This window comes from Thamnophis sirtalis, unplaced genomic scaffold (assembly GCF_051295495.1).
Source record: "Thamnophis sirtalis isolate CommonGarterSnake01/CBP01778 unplaced genomic scaffold, rThaSir2_p1.2 scaffold_1, whole genome shotgun sequence".
In the NCBI taxonomy this organism is placed as follows: Eukaryota; Metazoa; Chordata; class Lepidosauria; order Squamata; family Natricidae; genus Thamnophis; species Thamnophis sirtalis.
In genome coordinates, this window is record NW_028261381.1 from 108,288,435 (window position 1) to 108,305,182 (window position 16,748).

The 16,748-nt window shown below is 40.6% G+C and overlaps 1 protein-coding gene and 1 long non-coding RNA gene across 3 annotated transcripts in view; one reads left to right on the forward strand and one right to left on the reverse strand.

Annotated features, from left to right (window-relative positions):
- Window positions 1-1,107: 1,107 nt before the first annotated feature.
- Window positions 1,108-6,068, reverse strand: ZFP36L1 (ZFP36 like 1 zinc finger CCCH-type). 2 transcript variants are annotated; one of them, XM_014054410.2, is made up of 2 exons: window positions 5,824-6,068; window positions 1,108-3,711 (listed from the first exon to the last, which is right to left on the reverse strand). In XM_014054410.2, exons 1-2 carry the CDS (start codon window positions 5,878-5,880, stop codon window positions 2,755-2,757), a joined length of 1,014 nt encoding a protein of 337 aa, XP_013909885.1. In that variant the 5' UTR covers window positions 5,881-6,068; the 3' UTR covers window positions 1,108-2,754. The 2 variants fall into 2 exon arrangements, with proteins under 2 accessions (XP_013909885.1, XP_013909886.1); XM_014054411.2 differs by lacking the exon at window positions 5,824-6,068 and adding an exon at window positions 4,555-4,891.
- LOC148049651 (uncharacterized) overlaps window positions 4,930-16,748 on the forward strand; it is a 61,519-nt gene continuing 49,700 nt past the window's right edge. The window contains exon 1 of the long non-coding RNA XR_015697474.1: window positions 4,930-5,063. This is a non-coding gene — a long non-coding RNA (uncharacterized LOC148049651). The remainder of the gene's footprint in view (window positions 5,064-16,748) is intronic.

The following is a 16,748-nucleotide window of genomic DNA, read 5'->3' on the forward strand; positions in this document are numbered from 1 at the left end:
ACAAACATTGTGTGTCTGATTTCTTCTTTTTTCCTGCTTGCTTGCATATTGAAGGGAATTCTGATGGAGCCATAGTAACAAAGGCCTGCAGCCAAGGTATAAAGAACTCTCAGAATTCCTATCCACCACCCACCCACCCACCCACCCACACACCCACCCACCCACACACACACGTCAGGCTAAAAGGCTGGACTTTTTGTCAGTTTAATATATAAAGTGTTGGGTGAGGACTGGGAAACCCCTAAGTTCAAAACCACTTTCAGCTACGGAAGCTCACTCTTTTCCCAAACTACCTTGTATGTAACTGGGGCAAAAATGTGAAGGAGTGCTTAGATGGGCCAAGTTCCTGAATGAAAATCAGGATACAGCTAAAAAAAAAAATGCAACAGCCTCTTTTACGCTTCTAAAATAATTGAGTGCACAAGCAATCTGCCTTATGTTCTCTTTGAAGCTTGCCTTTTTTCTTCTTCTTTTGGATGAGAGCTGTGCCATTGCCCTGAACAACTGGAAATAATAAATCCCAGACATACAGGAACAACAGTACTTAGAAATACGAGTGCCCATGTAATAAGGTTTATCAGGAGGAGGGGATTTCCTTAAAATATTTAGGATAATTTTTCATCCAGTGTGTGTATGCAGTCATTCAGCTTGGCCAAATAAGAGAGGTTATGGGGGAGTTGGTTCTGAAAGAAAGCAAACTAAAATAGTGACATATTATCAACAATTCCTGGAAGCATGAGATAAGGTTTGGATTAGCAAGCAAGCCATTCAAGTTTTTCCACTGGAGAGGAACTAAGTGGCCTTAAAGTATACCTTCTGTATTTTCTCACCAGGTATAATTTGCTTTGAAAGCAGGAATCCCATCTACTGAGTTAAGAATTATTCCAGGTATTAAATAATTTGCTATATTAAAATAGAGTTCTACAAACAGAAGTAAAAACCAACAATAACAGTAGCTTGGGCTTATTTTCATTTAGATGTTTGGGACATCAGCTTTCTTTAAAAAATTGTGCAAATCTGATGTTAAGAGGATTTGGCAAAGAAGTATCTCATTCTCAGGAGCTTCCTTTTACCTTTTTTTGCAAGTAAAACCAGTTTCACTGTCAATTCTTGAAAAAACACTTAGGATTTATTGATTTAAACTGCAAACAGTCGTTACAAAAGATTCTCTTAAATAAACTCACACAAAGGAAAAAGGAAAGAAAAAGCAATGTAGTGAACAGTAATGGGAAAAATTACATTCAATGTGTTCTTTGTGCCAGTAATGTTTACCTTTAAAAGAGGAAACACTCCATTCTTGGAATACAGAAATGCAAAGACAAACTACATTTGGAATGTCTTTAGACAGGCACTTGAAACCAAAGGGTAATTTTTTTCCTTTAAATACTTATAAAAAAAGGAAGCAAAAAATCTTCCTTTTCATCGTCTCACAGCACAGCTTATGCTTATACATTCTAGAGGCCAGCAGTGAAATCCGCATTCTACTGAAGTCACTTGACAAAATTCTCCAATGACCTCAGTATGGGCAGAATTTCACTCCACCTGGGAGAGGCCTTGTTGGGCAAAGGAAGTCAAAGAAGCACATGGAACTCAATTTGCAGTCTGACACAAAAAGGGGAACGATCTAAAATAAATAATCCGAACACAGTTGTTGCATTTTTTAAATTAAATTTTCATTTTTTAAAAATAAAATAACCAAAAAAGTGTAAAGTTACAAAAATGTCATTGTAGTATAATATATTAAACTGTGGGGGAGGGGAAAAAGAAAGACTTCACAATCTTAAGATTAATATGGAAGATCATAATTTAAACATAAAAGAATATATTCTATGAATTCATCATCCAGATAAATATGAACAAAATTAACAAAAAAGCATAGGTTTCAGCAATAAATACGTTTTGATAAGTTAAATAAGCTTTATATTGTTGTGCAGTGACAAGCAAAATTTGCTCTCCAATTTCTGAAGTTATACAAAATTAAAAACCCAGGGAAAAAATAAAATAAAAAGCTTGGCGTGAGTGCTCTATGGATAGGTCTATTGTACTCTAGAGCAAAACCATTAAAGCTATGACTACTGGAACTTTGTTTACACTGAACTTGCATGTGTGGAATGAACACCGTTAGATACCCCTCCCCCTCCCCACTTTTTGTGAAGATGTCACATGTACATGCGGAGAACCTGTAGCACCAAAAGCAAGTCGTTCAATGTCCATCTGGCTTAACTCTCCATTTACCAAGTCCCACGCATGTTGAACTGTCCATTCTCAGCTGTTCTTCTGGCTGACCTGAGTTGATTCAGGCAACAAGCCTTTATAAAACATGGAAGGGGGGCTGGATGTTAACAGATGTCCACCTGCCACGTGTCTACTGAACACAGGCAAAGGAAGGGAAGACAAAGGGGAAGAGGTTTCCGCATCTGAACTACTGCTCGTGACAGGAGTTGTTAGTTCTAGATATCCCTCCTGCACACCTGGAAATGCAGAGCTCTATAGATGCTGCTGGTGCCCTCTGCAGCTGGAGAGGTAATATAGTCACAGTGAACATATTAAAAGGCACTACACTTGTAAACGTTATCACTTTTTTTTTTTGTAATTTGGCACTTGCGGTTTCAGCCAGTGTCTGGACTCTAGGCAGGTGGACAAGCTTGGAGTTAACATCAAACCCAAAGATGCTAAGGGAGATTTAGGAGAGGAAGGGAGCTACAAGCTTAACATTGTAATACATGTGGGAAGAGGCCAAAAGGCAATACCAGATTATTCATCAGAGATGGACAGTCTGCTGAAGATGGGGAGACGTCTTGAGTTGTCCAGGATAGGCGAATCCGAGCCACTGTGGCTGCTGCTAGAGCTGCTCAGATAACCTTCCTGGTCAGAGAGGGAGCCCTGTGGACTCGGAGGAGAGTCAAACATATTTGGGGACTCAGACATGGGTCTAAGAAGGAAAGCAGTGGGCGAGCCCCCCCCAGGCACCTGCATCCCCATACTAGGAACAAAGAGATTGGTCAACTCCTGGCTGGAGAAGGTGAATGGATTGCTGGCACAGTCAGGCAGAGTAGGAGAAACCAGGAGGTCATCAGCACTTATGATCGGTGGAGGGGTTATTGAGGTGGGGCTGTCCAGCAGCCCATTGGCAGCAATAGCACTTGGGAAGCCAGCAAAGCTGAAACTGTGTTGGAGGCGGGGTCTTTCAGCCATCACAGGCTCTCGGCCGCCACCAGCTACAGCCCGCCGCTCCTCAGCATTGTGGATGAAATGACAGCGGGGCCCATAAGGGCAGAAGCCAATGGTATGGAAAGTGCGACAGAGCTCCGTCTTGTACTTGGGATGGCGGGTCAAATTTCGCAGCTCATGGATGCCGTGAGCAAACTGGCATTTGTCTCCGTATTTGCAGGTCCCATTCTCCTCAAATGGGCGGCAGAGCTCCGTCTTGTAGCGGCTTGAGTTGGCTTGCCCACCGGGCTGCTTTTGCTGAAGCAGGCGCTCTCCACCTTCGGAGAAAGAGCGGTCTCGAAAGCGGTTCTCCCTGGGCCCCAAGGCTGGGCCTGGCTCTCCCTTAAGGCCGTTTAGGAGATGGGTCTGATGGAACTTAGAATTGGGCAGGGTGACAGAATGCCTCCTGGGGAAACCCCCGCCAGCCGGAGTTCCTACCGCCTTCCTGTCCAAAAGACACCCTCCAGCAGCAGAGGGGCCGTAATTCAGCATCTTGTTACTCTGGAAGGAGGAAGTAAAAAAGCAGTCAGCAATCCAGCTTTCAGCTTGACTTGTTTATACCCTTAAACCTGACCATTCTACTACCCTTTTTCCACAGCTGCACAACTGATTTGTCAACAGTAAAATGACTAAAGCTCTCTTCTGTGCCAAACAGGTCAAACTGTAGGATGCACACGCCATTAATCACAAGCCATGAAGCAGCAAACAACTCATATTTTCAATGGCTTTCCCACAGGTTCATATTTACTGTATCAATGAAACACATTTTGATTTGGCCTACACAAAGGTGTATCACCATACAATAGGAAGAAGCATTAGCCATAATCTGACCATTATACCATAGTACTTTTCCCTGAATACTGGCTGTAGACTTCCTTAATTTATGCACAAGAGCTGAACTTCACTTTAACACAATTCCTCCCCAAACCTCTAGAGAGGAAGAACCAGATCTTTTCCACCAGTACTTTCAAGTCTATTTTTCCAAGAACCCTAAATGTAATTCTTGCTGAGGAGAACCTATGCAAGATTTGTATAAGAAGATGTGAGCTTTGGGATAGACATTAGTTAACATTTCACAATTAGTATCATTGTGCCATCTCACTTTGTGCTAAGAAATTACAGTTCATATGATTCATACATGACTGCTTAGCTCTAAAAATTCCTTTCCAGTTAAGTTTTCTGACCCTAGAGGGATCTTTAAAAAGTTCAAGCAACTTTTAGTTTGGGTACATGTGATCTCATCCTAAAACAACTTTTATTTCCAAACCGATTTTGCGTCTATATTATAAACGTTTAACAAAAAAACAGGGAAACTAAATGCAGAACAACTCCCACGCTGCTCACTTTTGCAAGCGGTTAGCAACAGCAAAGGACGCAGAAGCCCAAGTTGTGGAATCCGTCTCTCAAAAATTGAGGAAGTCACTGGCTTTTCTTCCCACCGCCTTACACACCAAAGCAATCAACAACTCTTCACAAACTTAAGAAATGCATACACCCAGCGACTTCGGCTAAACAAAGATAAGCTAGCGAGAACGAGAAAAACGTAGCCACATTGAGTGGGCTGAGAGATAAGAAAAGCAAACTGCAGAAAAAGCGAGCTAAGTAAGCAAGGCAGAAACCGGGGAGGCGGGAGGGGGCGGGGTGACTAGCCTGTAAACGATATTTTGCAAAAGCCTGAAAGCCAGAACCTCCCTCCCTCCCCCCCACCTTCCCGTCGCCCATCACGCACGGCTCGAGTTCCCTTTCCAGCAAGCCGAGACCATAAGCGTGAAGCAGCGGCGCACCAAGCTTGCGGGAATTTCGTGGCAACAGCCATCTTACTCCCCCCCCGAACAAACGTGGTTTGCAGCCGAGTAAGTAAATCCCAGAAAACTTTTCCAAAGCAGGACACAAAGCGACCCCCATGAATCCCAGAACACGAGCACAAATGGGCTGCAAAGGGGTTGCAAAATGTGGCTTTGTTGCATTCCATCACATGGGGAGGAAAGGGGGAGGGGGGGCGGCCGAGAGGAAACACGCCTTAGTCCCAAGTACCGAATTTAGGATGAAGGGGAGACGCTTTCACCAAAATCTACTACTACGCACCCAGTTTAACAATGCAACTTTTTTTTTTTAAATGGGAAAACTTTCCCGAACTTTTCGGGTGAATGGCGCAGCCATTCCAAACTTGTTTGGGGGAAAAAAGGAGGGGCGAAGTTATTAAAAAATCCTAGGACACGTTCAATTTTTAAAATCTCGAAATAATTTCTCTAAATAATTCAAGGGAGTGTGGGGTAAAACAAGAAGCAGAACTACTCAAAGTCATATGTAAAACACTTCCTCGCCCACCCACAGAAAGACTTAGCGCTACAACAATTCAACTAAGATTTGGGGCTCTCTAAATAACTTTCCCAAGTACCTTCTCAGCTCTCAGAGCGGTTATTAAGGCCAAAAATACATCTTATCCTGTTTTTTAACGTCCTCTCCAACTTTAAAAAAAAACATGCCGAATTTGGAGGGGGAAAAGGCAAGAGGGCATTAGATGTACAACGAGATGTTTACTCTCCCGAAGCAAAATCGGAACAAAAGCTTTATTTAAAAAGTTTTAGAAGAGAATGCGGGACGTTAACTTACTTTGCATAAAACTTCACTCAAGTCGAAGATTGTTGGAGACACGAGGGCTGTAGACATCTTCAACTACCGTAGTAAAAAGAGGAATTAAAAAAAAATTGGAGTAACTCTTTTAAAGAAAAACAAAATGATTCAGTGTTGTAAAGGCACAGCCTCCAGTTTCCCTGGGACGGACTCCCTTTTGCCCCCTCCAGCTCCAACAATTCCCCTTTCTCGTTCCTTCCAGAAGAACTTACCAAAAAGCTCGATTTATAAAGTTTCAGCTCTTACGCCGTGGGAGGAGTCCTAACTTCATTTAAATGAGAGGCGGAGGGAGCTCGGCGACGAAGGAAGAGGGGGATCACCCAGTGGGGTCAAACCTACCGAGAGCCCTTGGGGGGGCGGGGGAAAGGGAGGGGTGGAAAGAAAGGGGAGGGCCTCGAAGCTCTTGTTTTTAATTTGGGGGGGGAGTTTTGAAGAGAGTAGTGTTTGTACAAGTTACCTCTAATTAGGCGGCGAAGGAAGGGCTAGTTAAGCCTCTTTTGTCGGGACTTGAATGTAACATGTGACGCTATTCGCTGCACCCGATGCGGCGGCTCCCCTCCTCCCTCTACTTAAGGCGGGATCAATTGTTTCCTTGAGAAGTTTTACAGGGCTTGTGAGCGGGCGCGAGAGCTCAGGCAAAAGTTTGGCCTCTCACTTTCCTCGGGTCCTCTCCCCCCCGCTGCTGAGAGGACTTGGTTTTTTTGTGATTGCTAGACCGATACACTGCAAGTCATCTCGAAGGCCGGGGGTGCTGGACGCCCATCTTTTAAGGGATCCAAGGCTAGATGAATCCCCCCGGGAACTTGCTTCCGAGTAAGCAAAGCAAGAATGGGTGCCGGCTCCGCGCTTAACTTTCTAAACGCATTTATTCTGAAATAGGTTGTGGTCAAAGCAAGGAAGGAGGGCTTCATGCATCTCGATAGGATCAGAACATTAAAAATCAGGAACTCGCGTGCGTTTCTAAGCGCCGACCATGGTATGAAGAAGCGACTAGACTTAAAAGTAAAATCGAGTCTCTTTCCCCTCGCCCGCAACTATTTTTTTTTAATTAATATAAGTTAATTCTTTAAAAAGTCTGGCGCCGGAAACGTTTTGTGTGCGTTGTAGTTGTAAAAATAAAATACTGCGGTCAAGTTTGGGAGGAAAGATTTCGAGAAAATTCCACGAACCATTTTGTCCAAATTCCTGCTGGAAAAATGACTTGTGGAGTTTTTGTGTCGTCCCCCCCCTTGCAGTGTTTACAGATATTCTTCTATTGCCACATTGCTAACGTGCGTTTCTGCAAAGGGCGCTTACTTTTTTTAAAAAAGTGCTTTCGTGTTCATTTGAATAGCAGACTTTCCAGTGGTTGCATTTAAAAAAAAAAATCTCTGGCCTTCCCTCCACTTTTTTAGTGGAGTATTATGTCGGATAGTTTTCCCGACCGGGTCGAGTTTTGTTCTTTAACTTTTGGCGCGATTCGAGTTGGGGAAAGGGACACATGCATCGGAACGTGACTGACACCGCGATTTGCATCTGGGAGGGGAAGGACGTCGGCTTGAATTCGCCCCCCCCCCGCCCCGCGCAGTCTTTCAAGTTGTGGAAGAAAGGGCTGGGTGGTGGACCGAAGCGGAGCTGGTAATATTTCCTTCCTCTTTCCATGTGACCTCACCTCCAGAGGCGATTGCGGCACAACACTTCAGAGCTCTCGGCCTGTTAGGAAACGCGGCGCCGTGAGTGCAGTTTCCATCGCCGCGTAATGAGGCCACTTGCTAAGCCACATTTTCGCGCTCGCCTCTCGAGCGCACCATTTTGGTTTCCTCCCTCCGCCCCCTCTCCCGGGTATGTCTGAAGCATGTGTACATAATGCAGGTTGTATCTCCATTTTCCATCGCCCCAAAGCTTCCCGCCTTAGGCCGGCTTGCATCTCCGCTTTGATTTTAATTCGACTGTCTCGATACATACTCAGGCGTTGCCTTTTTCCCCTTCCCTCTGCAGCCTTCCCTCTTTCTGTCTATAAGTGTATAAGTGCTGGGGACGAACCCCTCCCCTATTTCAGTGTCTCAAAACATGGGTTGCTTCTTACTGTTTGAGGTACTGTGTGAGGATATCGGCCTTTGGGGATTTCACAGTCGTTTCCCCCCTCACTTTCTATTTGGCAAGAACATGATTTAATTTTTAGTTTTCGTTATGTTGGAAAATATTTACAATATTCAACAGGTGCAGGAGAAGCTGGACACTGAATTTAACTCTGTGCTGAGGAAACCCTTCAAATAAAGATTTACAGAAAATGAGAAAGAAACTCGGAAGGGATCCCTCCCTTTTGGAATGTACAGATGCCAGACTTATTTTGGTGACTCTGGAAAATGAGTAGAACCAGTGATGCCAAAATGTTTTGCTTTACAGCATTGGTAAAGGGGGAGAAAAGTATATTTTCTAGAGCAAAAACTTGATTGAAAAGTTAAAACCTTGTACCCCAACCCTCGAAATATACACTATATTGTCAAAAGTATTCACTCACCCATCCACATAATCCGAGCAAATACTTTTGGCAATATAGTGTCTATCATGCCTGAACTGCAAAAATCCAGATGAGAACTAGCTGTGAAGAAATACAGAAAATACAGCCATCCAGAGTTTTACAATCCAATTACAATATTTCTGTTTGAAGACCTTAACAGAAAAAGAGAAGTTTGTTCAGAAATACATTCTCGGAATGCAGTGGCTCTTGCTTCTGTGTAAGAATGTTATTCTGCACTGATTTCTAAAACGTGATAAACTTTCAAGAAAGCATGAATTCTGTTAAATGTCAGTTCTGTGAAGACAGGAATGTCATCAAATACATCTTCTGACTTCCTCCCTGTTTGTTTCAGTCTGGCAACAAATGAATACTTCTGCAAGCCCCTTCCTCAGCTGTTTAATACTACTTGGTGGCCCCCCACAGGAGCACTTAAGTAGTGTTCGTAGCTTGACAGCATTAATGCAGAAGTAAGCACTATTGGTATCTACATGATAATACTGAGGAGTGTAAATGTTGTCACAAAGGGGTTGGTACTGTGGTTGTACAATAACAACAGCTGTATAGCTATCTCAATTGTAGAACAAATTGTGACTTGGATAGAGCAAGCATGACTTTGGCATAGGGCATAAAGCTTGCAGTTTGTAACAAATATGAAATAGACTTGACTACATTAGTAGGTTTCATCAGTAGTTAGCCCATGAAAATAGTTATTTGCAAGGGTAAACTGGCTCCAGAGATTCCTGAACTGGTTTAGAAGGAAGACTTCTAATTTCTGTTACTTGGGTTTGAATGGTTTCTAAGAAATCTCGAGAAATTAATTTCAGTAGTGAAAGTGATGTCTAAACTTTTTGCTTGGATTGTATCTTTAAAAACTGATTTGATAATTTATCACAAACCCTGTTTTAAGTCTTTCTCTTAATAAATCCTATGATTTATTTAGGAGTATGTGTGCACCTTCAAATCAGTTTTTGACTCTTGACAATTGCCTGGAGTAGGGCCTATACCTTTCTTGGCAAGATTTCAGAAGTGGTTTGCCATTTATTTATATTTAATTTATTTGCTGCCCATCTTAACCATGAGGTGACTCTGGATGATTTACAATGTTAAAGACGTTGCTTCCTGTCTAGGACTGAGAGAGTGTGACTTGCCCACAATTACCCAGCTGGCTTTCTGCCTAAGGCAGCACTAGAGCTCATAGTCTCCCAGTTTTAATCTGATGCTATAACTATTACCATGTACCAAACTGGCTCTTCTTAATCTGGCTCTGCTAAATATTTGATCCATTGGAATCTCCATATTATGAATCTTATGTCACAAAAATGATAAGCATTTCCAATGATCTTAACTTCAAAAAACCCATTGAAACTTCAATTGGGTGCAAAATGCTAAAGATAACAATGGAACGAGCTTCCTTAAGAGAGTCCAGGAGTTACAATATATCATGCTGGAGTAAATTCCTAAAGTAAATGAAAATATTTCTGCAATACTCAGGTCTCATAGTGGAGGCACTAATAAAAGAATATGATCAGCTGCTTCAGTGAATTACCTCTGTCCCAGCCCAGAAGCCCAACTACAAAAGCAACAGGAGTGGAGTTTCTGAAGAGTTCCCAATAAAGTAGTACCATGTTTCCCCAAAAATAAGACAGGGTCTTATTTTCTTTTGACCCCCGAAATAAGTGCTTGGCCTTATTTTTGGGGAGATATTATTTTTGAGGTGCAGGAGGCGGCAAGTGTGATCATCTCATGTATTGCAGTATTTTCGGGGAGGGCTTAATTTTAGCACATGCACTCAAAAGCCCGATTGGGCTTATTATCTGGGAAGTTCTTATTCTCAGGGAAATGGTATGTAGAGCTGAAAAGTTTAGAGTTAGAGGAAGTTCAGCCATTGAAACACAGGAGGCCTTTCCAGACTAGGAATTTGTCTGCAAGGGTGAAAGTGTAAAGATGACAGTGAACAATCTGAATATCCATTGAACAGAGAAAAGAAAGAAAGAAAATTCCCAAGAATAATAAAAGGATTGGCAGAAAAAAGATAGTGTTTAGCTGGAAAGTTCTCTACAAATTGAAGTTACATCCTGGGGCAGAGACTTGGTTACCCTAATATTGGCATAGGAAACTTCCATGTGTGTCCTTAAGGGGGAGGGAAGTAAGAGGGAGAAGCGATGTATGTAGGGGTAGAGCAACCATTACAGAACAGGGTAATATAAATGATTTTGCCTTTTAAGTACCCCATGATAGATGAGATTCTTTTTTTGTTTTGTTTTCCATGCCCCCAAGTCTGCAGGTGCCTATGAATTTGGGGGACAAGAGGTACTTATGTAAGTGTCCTGCCTCTGATTACTTTGTAATTTATACAGCAGATATTTCCTGCTAACCTGAATAAAATAACAGAGATGGTCCTGATGAATTTGGGAAGAAATAATACTTTCTGGATTTCAACTTCTACTTAACCACCCAATATCTGTTCATTTAGCATGATGCAAAGAGAGAGAAACCTACCTGATGCATACAGCCTGTTTAGATTTTCACTAGACTTATTTAAATGTTCATGTTTCAGGCATGTTGTGTCTCTGGAAAGTGCCCATTTCTCTTACGTTGCTACATTTCTGTGAGTCAAGCATTACAAATATGTCAGGAGGTACTGAGTCAACCGGGTCATTTTTGGAAGAATATAGAAAAAGCATGTGCTGTAATTATGTTGACTTAACACCTGTGAATAATACAAAAGTATCAAAGAAGAACAGATTAGATGACCTCATAACAAATGATGTTCTTAAGCCAGCTGATAGTAAGAGGACTCACCAATTTCCAGGAAGCTGGAAGATCTAGCTGGGAATTATGGGTGCTTTTATCAAACAAATGTAAAAGGCAAAAAGTTTGGCAAGGCTTTCAATTGCATATTAAGCCACCAGAAACTGGTTCTTAAATTTTTACTTTATGCCACAGTGTTTAGAAAAATGCCTGTAGGCAAGCCATAAGACTCCACTCCCACACACCCCTCCAGCAATAAATTGTGACAATTTTTCATGATTGCATGATATATTTGTCTACATTTCTAGGAGGCAAATTGTATAGAAAATAAAATTACATATCATTTAAATAAAATACATAGGTGTACAAATGATAAATGCAAGCCCTTCAACAGACTGGCTTGGAACATGCAGGAATGCATACGAAGCATCTCTTTAGATTAATAAAGTGGCCACATTTTTTCAAAGGCTGCTTTGGTTGCTTTGGAAGCTCTTTTCAACTGCCTCTGCATGTATGTGCATGTACAGCTTCACTTTTCCCAGCATGCAGAGAGAACTCGGGGACCTCCTTTTTTCCAGGATCGTGTGGCTGTTTCAGAAGCTGCCCCTGGGTGTTTTCTGCATGCTGAGAAAAAAGGAGAGCTGAGTGGCTGTGCATGAATACACACGTATTACGCAGCTGGAAGCAGCTTCCGAAGCAACCACATGAGACTCTTAAGATAAGGCCGCCTTTAACAGTTTGAAAACAGATTCTTTGTACGTGTTCTTGCACATTCTGAAGAACTCTGGTCAGAGGAATTGCATTGGCTTAACGTATATTCATTACAGCAGTGTAATGGAAAGGAAAGCCCAGGTGTAAAGATTTAGGACTGTTTGTATGTGGCAAACATATAAATGAAACAAATAAATGGCTACCTAACTGATACCAGTAACAATCACTTAGGAAAACTGACATTGAATCTTTCCCAGTTCTTATGCTCTGAGCCAACATTTTAGAAGCCCTGTTAGCTTCTGTTGCATGATAATGGAGAGCGCAGGTGTAGCATTTAACAGCTTACTTATTTTATATAATACTTTATAAAGATTTTAAATTCAAAGGGTAAATACTGTGGAGGGGGCAGTATTGGAAGGACAATGATAGTAACTGAAAAGGTTGATGGTCTGATAAGCTGTATAACCAAACCGTGAAACAAGTTATAGTGGTTACAAGAAGATAGTGATGGAAACTGCAGAGGTGTTGTTTTGAAAGAAAAAAGAAAGAAAGAAAAACCTAAAGGGCAAAATATGTTCCTTTTGGGAACCAATTTTCTGTATTACGTGGATAACACTTCATAAATTAAGGTTTGCAAATACAGTAATTGTTTGGCAGCATTAAGTGGCAATAATTTTAGGCAATAGGATTAGAACATTAGGATTAGAACATAATTCCAAGACACACCCTTTACAAAGCAATTCTGGAGTCATTTCTCCACAATAACAGATGAACAGACCATGTTTACATGGAATTCTTATCCATGTTTAAATTAATCATGGGTCATGGAATTAACCTATTGGGGTTTATATGAGAGGTTGAACCATATACTAAGCACTGAAGTTAGAGTCTCATCACAAAATACACAAGGGAAAATGTGGTTAATTGATCAAATAAAGAACAGAAAGGGGTGTAATATGTTCCAGTGGAAATAGTAACCCAACAGTTTATGACTTTCTATATGGTAAGATGTTTAAAATGTTTCCTTGTTTTTAAACATCAATTGTATTAACTAGAATTCAAGGTTTGGTGGAAAATTTATTTTGCTGCAACATTTAAAATGCTTTGCCAGAGAAATGAGTGGACAGAAATAGCCAATTTGGAAACAAACATACATTGGTGGTATGCAATGGGGCACAAGGATATCAGAAAGGAGAGGAGCACTTTGATGCAATGTCCCAGCCAATGACAGAGACTTGGAAAAACTACATGCGTTTTTCTTAAAAGTGCGCCTCCCACACTATTTAGTTGAATCAAAGTACTGGACCATTATCAATATATAAAGAAATCATAACTTAAATGAGCTTTATTCCTTTAGATTATATAAGGGGGATTATAAAGAGAGATGTTAATGAAAGACAGCAGGGATAAAGAACAGTTTTAATAGTCTAGCCTGACAGGCGCAAGAATGTCTGGAAACTCTTTTAACACTTCTCGGTTCCACCAGATATCACACCATATACCACACTGGGTCTCCAATCTTTCCAGCAGAAGCACTCATACATGTAAGTAATGGAAGGGAACAGCTGGCAATAAATTCTGAGAGCTTTGGTCATAATACAACTGAATGGTGCCTTGCAAGGAAAAAGACTGATGTGTTACAGTAGCGGTTTTTTATTATAGCAATACAACTATAATTACTGAAATGATATCAACAGGTATGATCTGGAGTGCCCTCAAAGTCCACATACAGTCTACAAAAGTTATTTTCAAACAACAAGATTGACATGCGGTTGAAAGGGAAATAAATATATAAAATATCTATTGCAAACATCTTCCCATTTTTAAAATCCAAAAGTTAAAACATTTGCACTTGAATGAAAATTTCCTTACGTTAACCATGGTTACTCTAGTTTTACAAGAATGCAATATGTAATTTGAATTCAAATTAAGTAAATTGAATGAAAATAATATTACTTCTTTCTTGTTTAATAATGCGCTACTTGTGTCGCATTATAAGTAACACCTTTTTGAAGTTTTTGTGTCTGCCTTTCTGGTTTTCATGGTCTGCAGGCTGGTTTGTTCCAGGGGTTTAATTTATTTTTCCCTGACCTGATGTCCTTCCATCTCCATAATTACTAGCTAATGCAAAGGACAGTATAGTGATTGTGGAAACTGAAAGGCACCAATTTTGGGGGAAATGGATTTATGTATTCTGCAGTTTCCATTAATAACTACCATTTGCCAAAGCCATGTAGGAAGTCTTAGATGCTTCATAAGAAAGGACAGATGAGAACAATTTGGCCATCATCATTAGTTCCAGCCTATTGTATTCATTCTCCCCAGCTGGATTTGGACCAAGAGAAAGTGTCATATGCAGAGCAAAAATATAACCAATGCAGTTTTCTTGACATGTGGGTGCTACTGCGTTCTTCTTAGGGTTGAGAGAAACTAACTGGCCCAAAGTTTCTCAGCTGGCTTCATGTCTAAGATAGGATTAAAAATCAATCAATCAATCAATCAAAATGATCCAGCCCCCCTGCTTAGGCAGGAGGCCCTATACCAGGAGTATCAAACTCAATTTCATTGAGGGCCACATCAGGATGTGTTTGAACTTGGAGGGCCAGGGGGTTGGCGTGGCCATGGTGGGCCTGGCCATAGTGGGTATTTGACAGGCTCAATGCATTTTTTCCCTTCTTTCTTTCCACAGTTCTTTACCATAGCCAGTTTCTTATCTCTTCTATCAGATATTACTGGCAAACATTTATTACTTATTCTTCATACTCCACTAAACTTTTTACTTCTAAATTTATACCCCATTGTTTAATAGTAATTGCTTTTCCAGAAAGAAAAGCTATTTATACTATTGTATTTTTATTATTCAACTAATAATAAAAATACAATAGCATAAATAACAAGATAATACAAGATCTAACAGCAGAGGTATATTTCCAGAATAGTAAATAGAAATGGTTGTCAATTATAGATTGTAGATTAAATAGACCTACAGTATGTAAAATCTGGCATTAATCTATAGTATTAATGTAGGATGTTGCTTGTTTTCTATCCAGATCAGGCAGGCTCTTGAGTCTACTTAATTGTAATACAGTCCAATCCAGTCCTCCTGCAGCACTTTGCCGGCCAAAAACGGGCTGCATGGAGGCCCCTCGCAGCCCATTTTTGGCTAGCAGAGTGCTGCTGGAGGTCAGGGAGTCCAAAAATGGGGCCTCCATGCAGCCTGTTTTTGGCTGGCAGAGTGCTGCAGGAGGCTGTGGAGGGTGAAAACTGGCCTCACGTTGCCTCTGCGGGGCCCGATTTTGGTTGACAGAGTGCTGCCGGAGGACGAAAACAGGCTGGTCCTTTGATATTTCCAGCCCGGCCCTGTGGGACAGATTTAAGCATCCCATAGGCAGATCTGGCCTGCGGGCCTTGAGTTTGACACCCCTACCTTATACCATTTTAGAGAAGTGACTATCCAGTCTCTTCTTAAAAATCTCCAGTGATGAAGCACCCACAACGTTTGAAGGCAAGCTGTTCCACTGGTTGATTGTCCTCACTGTTAGGAAATTTCTCCTTAATTCCGGGTTGCTTCTCTCCTTGGTTAGTTTTCATCCATTGTTTCTTGTCCAGCCCTATGGTGGTTTGCAAAATAAATTGACCCCCCCCCCTCTGTCAATTTGTGGCAGCCTCTCAAATACTGGAATACTGCTATCTCGCACCCCCCCACCCCGTCCTTCTTTTCTCTAACCAAACCCAAACCCTGCAACTTTTCTTCATATATTTTAGTCTCCAGGCTTTAATCATCTTAGTTGCTCTTCTTTTTCCTTTTGCCAAAGTGCAAACTCTTGGTCTCCTGATAGCCAACCTGGTAACCTTTAACCACTACAACACACTGGCTTTCTTATACAATTTGGAGATTTATAGTGCTGTCACTGATCATTAGGACATCAGCCTTAACATTATTTTTCTTGACTTTGCAGTGTAGAACCTGACAGACTTTTAAAACAATTTAATATCTTATAATTAAATCCTTTATGGCATCTTTGCATTTTTTCCCAGTTTGGTTTTTTTAGGCTGTTTGCGTTATTTTTAATTATTTATTGAAGTTGAGATTCTATAACAGAATTATGCCAACATTAATTAACCTTAACTTTAACTAGTGGTTTTATTCTGAAATTGAAATTGTCTGTTGTGCAAGACTGAATAATTCATACTAATGAGATGCCTCATTTAAAATTTCAACACTTAACCGCTTTGTTTCAACAGCCTTCCAAGTTGAATACCCAGCAAGTTTGAATTTTCAGTTTTCTTCAACATAATAGCAGAACTCCTTATCCTTATATTTACTTGAATATGACTTCTAAGTAACATGTTTTACTTTTCTTCTCAGAAACACTATGTCTGAAAATCGGTTTCAGGTACACATGTGGAAAGAGTTTCATTAAATGCGCATGTTAAATATCAACAGAACAAACTCCACTTTCTTAAAGGCAGTTAATTCCCACCACCCCCTAATGTTAATACAAAGTAGGCCTTTCAATTTGTCTTGCTTCAAAACCATATTTTTCTTCTCTGTTCATGTTTATTTAACTTCATTTTCTATGGGACTGCCCTCCCTCAGTCCTTCCATTTCCTTCCTGTATCTGTTTTGATAATATTTATATTTTATTGTGATTTTCTTTGTTATCTTTACTGTTTCCTTAAATTTTTACATTCTATATATTTAGCTTTGCAAGAATGCCCTCTATATTTTCAAATTTATTCTTCCCCATTTTTCACTTAAAGGCTTTACTTTTTCCACTTTTATAGTTGATCTGTATTTTTAATTCTTTTAGTTACTCAACAAATTGTGTTGAATAAATGGATTTAACACCTATCAAATATGATACCATTTATTTCTTCATTTTCGCTGCATTGATTAGCTAATGAGATGTATTTTCTGCTTCTTTGTATACCCATGGAA